The sequence below is a fragment of the Hevea brasiliensis genome, chromosome 10, assembly GCF_030052815.1.
Source record: "Hevea brasiliensis isolate MT/VB/25A 57/8 chromosome 10, ASM3005281v1, whole genome shotgun sequence".
Lineage (NCBI taxonomy): Eukaryota > Viridiplantae > Streptophyta > Magnoliopsida > Malpighiales > Euphorbiaceae > Hevea > Hevea brasiliensis.
Window position 1 is genome coordinate 90,369,282 of NC_079502.1, and position 13,389 is coordinate 90,382,670.

Below are 13,389 nucleotides of genomic sequence, written 5' to 3' on the forward strand. Positions count from 1 at the left end.
TTAATTTTTTTGAAGCTAAATACTCTTGTTTTCTAAAGTTCATCCATAGCTCGTGTTATATTCATTCTTGCCCGTGCTTCCCACTCTGAACTGATGAGTGAAAGCGTGTACGTTGGTGCTTGAAATCTTTGAAAAATGTGCTACAACAAATAGCAAATCTATGGGGTTTCGAATTGCACCAACTAAAGCTATATTTGGCCAATAGAGATTTTGGGTAGTCTTCTCTGCTGTGGAAGGTATATATTTTTCGAAGATGACATTCATTCGATAGGAATTAGTAAGACGGGACCAGCTACAGTGACAAAAACCAGAGGGCCAAAATGAGGCCCAGCCAACTCTAGCCCTAAAAACATCGAAGTCCATGGGTTCACCAACATGCGGAAACCCTACAGCTGGAAGAAAATGATGCAGAGATTAGCCAGAACTGCTCCTTCGCCGTCTTCTGTGGTGAACCATGGATCTTCACCAAAAACATCAAGCCCTTCTTCCATCATAAGGCTTAGACTTCAAATACCGAGATAGAATCATCACCGCTAGCTTCGGAGCGTGGCATGCACGACAGAGCTCACAGCATCTCACTCTCATATAGTCTTAGGGGTCGGCCGCCATTGGTCAGCTGGCACTTGGACCCAAAGGTGCTACGGAAGAGGCTTCCACATAACCTTAGATATTTATTTCCTTGAATGGAATATAGGTTTGATATGATTGAGTTTGATCATAATTTTTTCCGCGGGGACTTGACAAAAAGGGGTAGCAGTGCTGTAATTGCATTGTCATGCATATATAAAAATAGAAAGGAAATTACTTGGTAAAGTCGTAAAGAGAAAGGAAGGATCAATGATTTTCAGTGGTGGTGTAAGAAGAAAAAGAAACCTTCATACAAGTCTTTTTCATCCCTGCATTAATCATGGAAAAAGATATTGTTTCATCCTTAATAATGCCTTGGATTCTACGATAAGCTAGACTTTAGCAGCCTCTTTACTATATTTAATGGAGGTCTCTAGCTAAGTCTTGCATTTCATCATCTTCTCAGAGCATTGACTCAATGTGGGTCATTTTTACTGCCAGAAACAGTATTAACGAACGCGTACAATGAACATCATTTTATGAACTGAAGGGTTGCTTTCTTCCTCCATAATCATTGCCTTTGCCACTAACTCTATTTTAGTTTATTTTTTATTTTTCATTAAGAAGCATGATCTGTGACCCAGTAACTCTGTTTGTAAGAATCATTGGTTTCCTAGTCTAGAACTATTTCTCTCTTTATTAACTTCTTAGTTGTTCATTCTTTTTGCCATGAAAATGACTGGAGTATATATATTATAATTAGCTCTAAATAGGACTTGAACTCAAAATCTTACAGTTTTAGAAATGATTTTAACATTGAATTAAAATTCATTGCTTAAATGATTCTTTATTTAACATAACTTTTACCATTACTTGTTTGAAATGTGTTCATTTAGTTTTTAGATTAGATGGATACAACTACCTTAAACATTTAAGGTGTGTTTTGTTCAACTTTTATAGTCAGTGATTGAAGGTTGAAACTTCATCCATCAATTTCACTGTGCCCCAAGGGGTGAAATTTCTTTAATGTAGACCGGTGAAAGTGAATAATAATAATAATAATAATTCATTGTAAATGATTTGGGTGTGTGGGATCATCTACATTCTCCGTCTCTTTTGGGTCTAGGCCCAAAGTGGGGTATTCATATCATCATATGCATTCTCATTTGAGGCCCTAGATCAGCAAATTGCCCGGGAAACATCTTATTTGTGTTTATTTTAGATAAATTATAATTTAGTCTCTAAGATTTAATAAAATTTATAATTTAGCTATTTATTTTGAAAATCAAGCAGGGACTATTTTGTATAAAACCTTAGAAAATAATATATAAAATTAAAGGTATTTTAGTCATTTTCATTATAATTAATAATAAATTAGATGAAAAATTAGATAGAGGGAATAAATTGCAGGTTTTATCAAATTTCAGAATTTAAATTACTTGATTTTGAAAATATAGAAACTAAGTTATAGGTTTTACAGGTATTAAATTGCACTTTAGCCTTCTTTTTTTTTTAATCTTTTTTTAACCATTGACTCAACATCAAGTGGAGCATTGATTTATAAACTTTCGGCATGTAATTAACCCCAATTAGATTCATCTAATTATGACCCTATAATAATGACAAAATCAAACAATCCTTAAAACTGTTTATCAAGCATGTTCTACTCAAAAAACAACAAGAAAGAAAAGCATGGGTTTTAGATGAGACCCACAAGAACACTGAACACACCTCCAATTACACGCGCAAATGTCTTGTCTTAAGATCATACTTTTGCTTGAGACAATCCCAATGTGAAATTGTGCTTAAGATTACACTTTCATTGCAAACATCCAAAGTGAAACGCAATTATTTCAGGTGACCCATAAAGCCAGACAACTTGGTCCGTACTTATGTTTTGTATAAGCAAAATCTAATGGGAACCAACTCAAAGCTCATTTTAGAAAAACAAGATGCAATTAGAAGTTCACTTTATGGATTTTTTGGGATTCCATACACAATTTTCCAATCCCTCTTGATTGTTTGTGCTTCAATTTTTGTCTTAGAAGTAGATTATTAGGCTTAGGGTTTGCAGGTTGTAGCTATTATTGGTTACAACTGAGAATGGTGTGAGCCCTCCTGCTGGGAAGTGATTGTTACCACCATCATTACACTTGCTTCCTATCCCTGAAGTGACTAAGAGTCCAATAATATATACAATTTGTATATAGATGGATTTAGAATTTGATTTTGTTCATTTTGCTTTTCTTTGCAAGTCAATGAATCAGTCAGCTAATATGTTAGTTAAAGCAGCTGTTTCTGTGTCTAATGTGAATGAGTGGATTGGCAACTGAATATTCATATTGAGAATAAAAGTGAAAGAAAAAATTAAAATCAAAGTGAGTGATGATAAAAGTTTGGATTAAGGGGGAAAAAGAAAAGTTTGCTGTTTAAGTTTACTGAAAAATTGTTTAGGAGTTTGAAAAGAAGTGTAGAGTTAATGATGCAATCTTATCGTAAAGTGATATAATTTTGTAGAAGTAAGCAATTCTACTGTTGCATTGAAATTGAATCATTACACTTTGCTATAATTCTCTCTCTGATCAGAGCTCATCATGTCTTGTTTTTTAATCAGTATCAGTAGTTGCTCACTTTTTAGGTCCTAATAGCTATTTATGCATGGGCTGGTTTAGGAACCATGTAAAATTTATATTTTTTTAAATAAAAATTAATTTTTATTCATTTAATTTTCAATCAAATTTGAATCCGAGTGAATAAGTTTTGAGTTGAGTCATATTGATCATCAAATTAAATTTAATGAATTATTTCGAATTCATTAAATAAATTAAAAATTATTCCAAACTGGGTAAATTCATGGTGAGTTTGATAGATCATATAAAAAATTGTCACTCTTATATTGTGTGCAATGGGAGAATGATGGGAAGGAAGAGAAAGGTATATATTCAAATGAATTTCATCATCAATGATTCCAAAGAAACAAAAAGATGGATTAACACAAATAAAAATAATGAAATGCAGATAGTTGAGACACGTCCTAATTTTAGGTGTATTGAGTTAGCCTATTGACCCGAGTTGGAAGGTTTTTATCTTAGTTTATAAACTGATAAAACTAACTTATAAATTCTAAAAATATATTAATCTGTTTGTTTATAATAATTTTTGAATGTATAAATGAGCTTATAAGTTTAAATGGGAGAACTTAACTTTTTACTTTGATACTTATAAGAACTGTGCCTATAAGTTAGTTTGACTAGGTTATCTTATTATATTATCTTCATTTAATTTTTAAAATTTTATTATAAATCTTATTTAATATTTTTTTAGTCATTTTAATAATAAATGTGTTTATAAACTATTTTTTACTAAATACATTAATTGTTTGTGAGTCACTTTTAAGTACTTTAATAAAACATGTAATTGTTAAAATTTAAAATTTTTATAAGCTCAAATTAGCTTATAAGTACTTGATGCTTAAAATCAATTTTTATAAATTAAGTCAAACACTCTCTTAGTCAAATGTTCCCATACTATGTTTTTCTTGGACTTTTTAATTAATAAATTTTTTTTATTAAGAAAATATGCAGATAGTTGAGGGACAAATTGATGGAAATATCATAAAAATTTAAGCCCATATGATGATAATGGAGAAGGGATGGGGTAAGGGTTTTCAATTGCAAGCAAGAAAATTCAAGAGAGGAGATGATTATCTTCCTATTAGTTGCTAACTCTATGATAGTGGAGGAAGCACTTGACAATGTCAGCCCAAATTTGGTAGCTCGTTCATTTCTTACACTTAACTTTTTCACTAACTTAAACAAAGTAACACTCAGCTCCATCCTTAACTTCATGCTTACACCTTTCCCATTTACATTTCCAAACTCAAACACTTTCTTTTGTCCCCTACTTCACTCACATGAAACCAACAACATTATCATTATTCTACATTTTTATTTTATCTTTTTTCCTTTTAATTTGAGTATTTGCTTCTAGAGATGGCAATGGATCGGGTTTTTGCAGATATCCGATCTAACCGAACCCTAATAGGACGGGTTTGAGTAGTATATAATCAGATTTAGAACAGGTTCAGGTTTGAAATTTAATGCCCGTGACGGATTCGGGTAATAGACGGGTTCGAGTTTTATATGTTGAGTATCTATTACCCGAACCCGTTTATATAAATATTTAATTAAATATAAAATGCATGTTTTTTTATAATAATCTTTATAATTTTTTATATTTTATTTCATACAAAATAAAATTGAAATATTTTATGGAATTATTAAAATTTTAAAATATAAATTATTAATAAAAATATATTGTTTATATAAATTATTAATTAAAATATATAAAATTAAAATGATTCGGGTATTTATCAGGTAATAATAATCGGGTTTGGAACAGGTTCAGATAATTGAGAATAAATTTTAATCGGGTTTGGGATGAGTTCGGGTTTTGAAAATATTAATCGGGTTTAAATTCATATTTGGGTAGGGTGATTTTCATGGGTTCTCTACCCATTGCCATCCCTATTTGCTTCACGAATTTTTCTTACTTAAACTTAATCTAGTATGGACTCAAGACACAAGGTATAAAGTGTGATTTATCTATTAAATACATAAATCTCACATGTTTGTATCTTGAGTCCATAATAGACCAGTTCTAAATAAGAACTTCCTTTATTTTACATATCAAAACTATTAATATCTTAATAATGATAGATTTTAACTTCTCATTAAGAAAATTTTTACTTACACTTAGATATATAGATTGATCTATACACACAATCAATAAAAAAAAAAAATCAGTAGATCATGATTTTAGATAGATCCTGCTATGATTTTAGATAGTGCGTCATTTGTATATTAAATAAGTATATACATGCAAGTGTAGGTAAAAGCAATTCTTCCTTTTTTTTAGGGCACAATTGGCTTTAATTAAGATCTAAACTCAAAATTTCACAGTCTTTAAAATAACTGAGTGTCAATAACAACTCTTCTATTTAACATTAACATTTTGTTTGTTTAAGGGAAATAAAGAAAAATAGAAAGTTGTTTGTGTATTAAAAAAGGAAAATGAAAACAAGAGAAATTATATTCTTCAATCTCCTTTGAAATTAAAAAGAAAAATAACTCCAATGTGCTTGATTTGACCCATTTCTCATATGGTTTCTAGTTTGGCTGCTCCTAGGGTGTTGTTTGGTTTGCTTGGGTTTGGATTCTTGGCCGGACGATTCTAGGAAGAACGACACAAGCAGCTAGCATTCGGGTCCTTTGTTATAGGTTCATTGCCCATTTCGGCTTGCCCTAGGGATCCTTGGATAGAGTTTGGGGATCTAGGATGAGCTTCTTTGTTTTTTATTAGGCCTGTGTTGGGCTTCTAGTGGCTTTTCATTAGAAATACGTTTTTAAATCTATAGGATTCTTTTAAGTTTGTATTCTCTGCCTATTCAGGTCTTCTAATGGATTATTATCTGTTACCATTCAAGAAAATTGTTTATTTTCTTCCTTTGTAAAAGGAAATTAAGAAAAATAAGTTTCATAAAAATTTTATTTTCTATTACACCCTTCAATACCAATAATTAAAAATTATTTAAACTTCCTTCCACATAATTTCCAAAAAAAAAAATATATGCATAGTTAAAGGATATAATTAGAAAAATTGGGAAACATAAATGGAGAAATATTATATAGTTGAAAATTTAATGAAAAAAAAAAAGTTAAGTAATAAGAAAACAAAAGCAATGATGAGTAGAGGAGAGTTAAAAAAATGAAAGAGGAAGAAACCTTTATCCTCAAAATTCCTAATATCAAATGTCAACCAAACTAGTGGTAGTGCAAACCCTGCAACTGCAAGGTGGAAATGTCAGCAGCCACTCTCTCTCTCTCTCTCTCTCAACCAGTTTGTTTAGTACAATCACAACTGTTTTTGAAAAAAACAGCCATGCTTTTATAAAATCCAAAGTGGTCTTCATTATTATGAACATCTATAAATGTAACCATTTGAAAGAACGAAATAAAGAAAGAAAAGGAGAAACATGAACTATGTGATTTTTATTTTCCATTTTCCAGTTTGGAAACCCAAAAGAATATGTGGGAAGCAAAAGAAAACAAATGAAATGAATTATGCTCTGATATAAATGTTGATGTTGGTAATGGTGATGGGTTTTTGCATCTGCTGCTGCTTCTGCAAAGAAGCAAAGCTGGGGGCCACTCTTTTTTCTTTAAAAACAAATGAATAAATTCTTTTCCTTTTACCTTTTCAGAGAAAGAGAGAGAGAAAATAAAAGCAAGAAAGGCTGCCAAAGAATATAGAAATGGAAATCAAGGTTGTCCCACTCTTTTATCGTCCCGTCACTATCCACAACCCTTTTCCCCGCAATTCTCTCTCTCTCCGTGCTGTGTTAACAGTAATATTATTCACAAACACTTGACAGGGAGCAGCAAGCAAACAAGCAGCTGCGTCCCGTTTAGCTACGCTGAGGGAGGTGGAAAGAGGAGGAGGAGGAGGAGGAATTGGGTTCCCTTGAGAAAGTGAAGAGTGCATGACTTTCGTAGCTTGCAGAAATACTCATGAATGAGAGAAATGTGTAATTATTAGCGGTTTCCCGCCAGCTGACAGCACAGAGTGAGAGAGATTTCTGCTTCTTTGCACGTTCCGTCAGATGTCTGTCCATGTGGTTGCCTGTTTTTGGGATTCAAATCAACTAATCATTTAACTCCTTTTATTTACGTACATAATAATATTATCCAACCTAAACACTTCATTATCGTTCAATTATGTGTGTCATTAAGTCGAGCATTATGCATGCATTGTTTCATAAATTGAAGAAAAATTAATGGACGATTTTGGCATTGCAGCAGTCCAGGGTGTACAAACCCACAAGCCTCAAAATTTAATTTATATCTTTGTGTTTGATGGGTTAAAAAAAAAAAAAAAAGATGTACATGGTGCATTTGTGATTTAGGGGTTAAGAGTTTGTATACTTGATTTCACTAGGTTAATCTCTCACGTCAATAATTTAATTTAGTTTGTATGCTTTATAGAAAATGAAACTTGAATTTTTTATATTTTATAAACCCAAAGATAATAAATAAATTACAAAATTCAGAGTAAATTTTATAATTTTTGCAAATTTTTATGCTTTAATTATATTTTTAAAATAAAGTGTATATATATATATATATATGGGATCAAAACAAATGTCAGCAACTCTGATCAATATTGCGGATATTTGAATGATGTAAGGCTGCTCTTCAGTTCGTAGTTCCTGTCCAATAAGCTTCCAATGAATAATAATAATAATAATAATAATAATATAATTGATTTTAACTGAAATTTCAACATAAAATTTTGCAGTGACTCAGCCCTATAAAGTTAAAACTCATTGTTTTTTATATTTTGGAAGGTAGCGGTGTGTACTGCTTGATGCTTAGTTAAACTTTACAGAGCCTGGCCCAAGCAAAGCTGAAAAACAAAGCCCAAGAGTTTCCAAGCAGAGGTTTGCAGCACATCTGCCTTTTAATTTTGAGGAATTATTAGGTGAATTAGGTGCATATACACTTTTCCTTATAATATGAAATTTATTTTTTATATAATAAAAATAATTTATTTTCTGTAAGAAAAAAAATATTATTTTTTTATTATTCTGAGTTACTTAATAATTAATCTTTAATTTCACCCAAATTTAAGATAAAATAAAATAAAATCCTCCGTCCAAGATTTTCCGACATGGTTTGGGACGTCCATGTCATCGTCACATAGTACTGCTTGCAAGGACTCTTGGGTGTGTGTCTCCTACACGGTTGGTAACGACAGAGACATCTTCCTCTTAACACCGTTTAAACCTTCAAAATCATTTGGACCGTGTCTTCCACGCCCACCCCTTGGGCGTGCTCTTCTCAACCGTTTCCCTTATCTTTCGTCTCTGTTTTCTTACCTCCACGACGGCCCAATATTAAATGCATGTTGACGCCAAACGCGCGTCACTTATGTCGGAAGTGATCGCACGTTGTCAGCTGCCTTAAATGCCATCGTGTTATTGTAATCCGTGTCCTAATTCATACTACCACGTAACAAAACAAACACCAACGCACTTATACTCCAATATTTCCACCCCCATACGACTGAGGACCACGTGCTTCTTCACGCGCCGCCTATTAACGGGGCAAAATGGACCCCACCTATCAAGATTAAAAAAAAGGGGTTAATAGATTTCAGTGTCAAGTGGCGCGTGGAAATCGAGTGGACGTTGGATTCCATTTCTTTTCTTTTCACTGGCAGACTGTACCACAAGCGCCACTCCACCAATTGCTAATGGTGTCTGAACCGTACAGAGCCACTTTTACGCGGAGTAAAATAAGAAAGGGTAAAAACTCGCCACCGGATTACCAGTTATAGCCGGTGAAGATGGGTTTTTGAGAGGTGGATTTCAAGAACGGGCAAAGTATATGTAGAGGGCTTGGAAGGAAAACACATCCCTTTCGCAGAGAGTAAAAAAATTAATGTCCACATCCTCTCAATCTGTCTTATCTACTTAATCCTCTCTCAACGAGAATTAGTGACTAAGAAACTATCTGTGTGATTTCTTGTTTTTCTTTTTTTCTTTGTTGCTTAATTTTCAAGGTAATTTTTATTTTAGAGAGAGAGAGAGAGTGGTGATGGAGTTTGAGGATCAGGAAGAGCATGAGGAGGAAGAGGAGATGGAGTTGCCGGCGAGTTACGACTCGTTGGGTAATTCTTCCCGAGTCAAAATGATGAGCTTAGGAGGTGAACAAGCAGCGACTGGAGCAGGACCGGTTCAGTCCACGAAGCCAAGGTATAGAGAGTGTTTAAAGAACCACGCGGTGGGGATCGGTGGGCATGCGCTGGATGGGTGTGGCGAGTTCATGGCCGCTGGAGCTGAAGGAACGCTAGACGCGCTGAAATGTGCCGCGTGTAACTGCCACAGAAACTTCCACCGCAAAGAAACCAACGACTCGACAACTCCAGGGGGAGAACTATTCTTCCACGGCCATCCTCACCCACATCACCTTCATCCTCAGGTGCCGCAATTCGCACCGTATTACAGGACCCCAGCAGGATACCTCCACGTTGCTCCACCACAACAACGGCCATTAGCATTGCCATCAACTTCAGGAGGTCAGAGTAGGGAGGATCAAGAAGATGTGTCGAATCCAAGTGGGGGCCTATTTGGAGGTGGCAGTGGTGGTGGGTCGTCGAGGAAGAGGTTTAGAACCAAGTTCACGCAGGAACAAAAGGAGAGAATGTTGGCACTAGCTGAGAGGTTGGGGTGGAGGATTCAAAAAGATGATGAAACAGCTGTGCAGCATTTCTGCAATGAGACTGGAGTGAAGAGGCATGTGCTTAAGGTTTGGATGCATAACAACAAGCACACTCTGGGTAAGAGACCCTAGGTGGGAATTCTGGCACTATCATCTTAGGATTTTTAGGTAGTTTTTTAGGGTTTCTTTTGTTTCTGTTAGTATTGTTTTCGCCTTTCTTTTCTCTTCTTGGAGGGTAGTGGTGGTGGGTATGGGGGTGTTTTATTTGTGGACAGTGATGGAGTTGGGCCGGCGGATATTATGTCAGCTGGCTTTAGACTCTAAAGAAGATTAATGTTGATGGCTATTTTCAGTTTTCTATTTCAGTGCTGCATTTTGAAAGCTTTTCTGGCTTGTGAATTTCAGTGGTTATTTTGCTTTGTTTTCTGCACCGAGCTAGAGAGCTGAATGTGCAACTGTTTACTACTACTATTACTACTTCTTCTTCATACATGCATGAAAATTGGTAATTGTGAGCTTTTTTTCTAAGTTGCTTAATGTCTCAATCTATTAATCAGCTGGTACTTTTAATCTAAGAGAAAGAGAAAGAGAAGGACATGCTTGAAGCTGGAGCTAGGTATGGTTCATCTTGGGTTCTGATCTGCATTTGCTTATATAGATATCTCATAATTAAGCCATCGAATTAATCGACTTCAGGTAAAACATTCGGGGAAGTTGCATTTTAATCTTTGTTTGCTTATCTTTCTTCTTGTGTATCTGTTTTCCCATTTATTTCTCCTACCTTACCTAAATTGCTTCTTGCTTGATTATCATAGCTGGATATATATATCCACAGCCCACCATGAATAGTTGATAAAAAAAGAGTGTTTCTGTAGAAAAATATATGGGTGATAATGAATGAGCAAGTGCACTTTTATTTTTTTCTTCTTTTTGGTTTCCTTAAAAACTAAAGTCCTTCATCCTCCATTCAATGTGGATCCTTTTAGGCTTCTAATTGCTCCTGGGACTTTTCTTTCTCATACATTTTGCTAGCTTTAATTCCTTCTTCTCCTTTTTGTTTCATTTGCTTGTCTTTTGAAGGTACTGGTCTGTTTCTGCTGCTAAGTCTTTTGCTCTCTTTGCGCTGCATTTACTTTTGCAGTCACGAGTTCAGAGATGCTGATGATAATTTCAATTTCTTTTTCTTTTTCTTTTCTCAAATAAAGATATTAGTTTTATGAATTTGCATGATTCAACATACTTTTTTTTATAGACTCTATAATCACATGATTGATTTCAGATACAAAAGGTATACCCAGATGCTTGATCATTGATGGGTCACTTTGGGAAGGAAAGAGCTGAGCCAAAACTGTCATATTTTATCATTTTATGCGTCTTTATATCATATATCTGTTAGTAATATATATATATATATATATATTCTCTTGGGAAAGAAAATGCATCAGCAAGAACAGTCGTATATTCTCATGGCAACTCAACTCGAAATGTTGGTTAAAGTCCATGTTCGAGAAAGTCGATAGATCCAAAGCTTACTCTCTAATTCAATTCTCTCTTTCCTTCTAATTTCTTTCAAAAACAAAATGTTTATATGTATTCCTTGAAAGGGAACATGTGGGCTCTCCAGCAGAAACAGAAACTCTAAAAAAATACACCAGAGGGCACAAAGCTTTTGTCTGCAACTCTTCAACTACTACCATCACTTGATGATTCAGCTTTGAGTGAATGGAATCCCATTAAGATCCCTGGAATCTCTTCTAATAAACCAGTTTAATATCTTGTTTGTTTCTGTATACTTGAGAGCTGTTTATCTTTTCTTGAACCTTTTTATCCCATATATATATATATATATATATATATATATATATAACAGTAAACCATAACTCCACCTTAATCAAGGTGGGGTTTGAGCAAGGGGAACTTGATTGCTTGTATAAGGTAAGGTGTAAAGAAACATATTTGTTTGGTTGTTTTAGCTGTTCTACATATGGGTTTTGATGTTTCAAGTTTACTAGCAGGAGATACTAGTGTTGATAGCTTTGCTTCTTCTGGTGTCTAAACTTAACAACATGATATACACTTGAAGATCCTTTGCTTCATTAGGGATATCAAACACCAGAATCAATTAAAGCTGAGTACTGAAAATGTGGTCCTACATGTGGAAATCTGAGTCAAAGATTAGCTCCTTAGCTGTATCAAGATAGTGATTGATCATATGTACTGTTCTTCTTAATCTCATGCAGTGTCTCTATGCTTATTTTTGCCCATTCACAGTTTCTGAATTTTCTGATCAAAACCAATCCAAACTTGCTAAACAAAATGAAACTCCTTCGTATCTATAAAATGTTACCATCTCTTTTAATCTATATCTTTAATACCAAAAATGATAACATTTTTGTATTTCTCAACCATTTTTAATATAATGAAATAATTTTCAAGATCCTGACTCTTCTTGTCTTTTGCTGGCCTATCCATGACTAATCTTCAAGAACATTTGATTGGTCATGTGTAGGACTGTGATTAAACCAATGGTTTCTTTGAATTTGAGCACATTGGTGAACCAAATTATGTTCTCTGCTTTTAATCTGAAATTTTCTACATTAAACTCTCATGCTCTTACTTATTGGCTTCATTTGAAAAAAAAAAAATCATTTGCAAGATAAGAATTCAATTCAATTCTCACACGTAATCATATAATTTGCAACGTGATTTCTTTTTTTTTTTTTTTTTAAAAATTTAAGTTAAAAAATTAAAGTTTTTCATTTTAAAATTTTTAAACATGAAAATTAGTAATAAAATAAATTAAATTCTCATAAAATTTTAGTTTCCAAATAAGAGAAATATGTGCTTCCAGCCAGAAACAATGCTTGATTTGTCCTCCTGATAATTCATTGGCAATAACAAGTATACATGATTAAATTTAGAATTTTATGCTCAACTTGTTGCTTAGCATGAATACACTAATCCGACAGAAATTTGACACAAATTATCTAAAAGTTATTCTCATCAGCAATAAAATTATCACAACAGCTGACTCTTATCATCCCATTTGTCACGACCCAACCTATGGGCCGGACCGGCACTAGGACATGGGCCAGCCTAAAGCCTCCGAGGCCTGTAGTAAGCCTAACTATTCCTCAACCCAACTCTAAGGCCCATTTGGGCTCAATTTCAAGAATTCAATCGGACAGAGTCCGACCATAAAATGGACAATTCAATGAGGAGTTTTTGACTCGCCCGACCTGTAAACACAATATATAATAAATTGGGGAGCTCAACTCACCCTCCACATAATCAAAATGTTATAACTAAAATAGGAGCTCAGCTCCCTCATCCAATCCCATCATGCATACAGTTAATAATTTTACAGGTCCAACATAACTTTTATAATACAGGCCCAAAATAAAAATAAGTGCTTCTAACACATACGGAGTCTAAAATTTAACTCAATTATATAAAATACATTAAACACTATTAATAGACTTACAAAGAAGAAGAACAGGTTAGCCATAATAAATAATCCTCCTATAGCCTGGAAAAATAG

The 13,389-nt window shown here is 33.8% G+C and overlaps 1 protein-coding gene across 1 annotated transcript; it reads left to right on the plus strand.

Annotated features, from left to right (window-relative positions):
* Positions 1-8,889: 8,889 nt before the first annotated feature.
* LOC110634464 (zinc-finger homeodomain protein 2) lies at positions 8,890-10,268 on the plus strand. The gene has a single exon (XM_021783473.2). It carries the CDS (start codon positions 9,225-9,227, stop codon positions 9,978-9,980), a length of 756 nt encoding a protein of 251 aa, XP_021639165.1. The 5' UTR covers positions 8,890-9,224; the 3' UTR covers positions 9,981-10,268.
* The last annotated feature ends 3,121 nt before the right edge of the window (positions 10,269-13,389 follow it).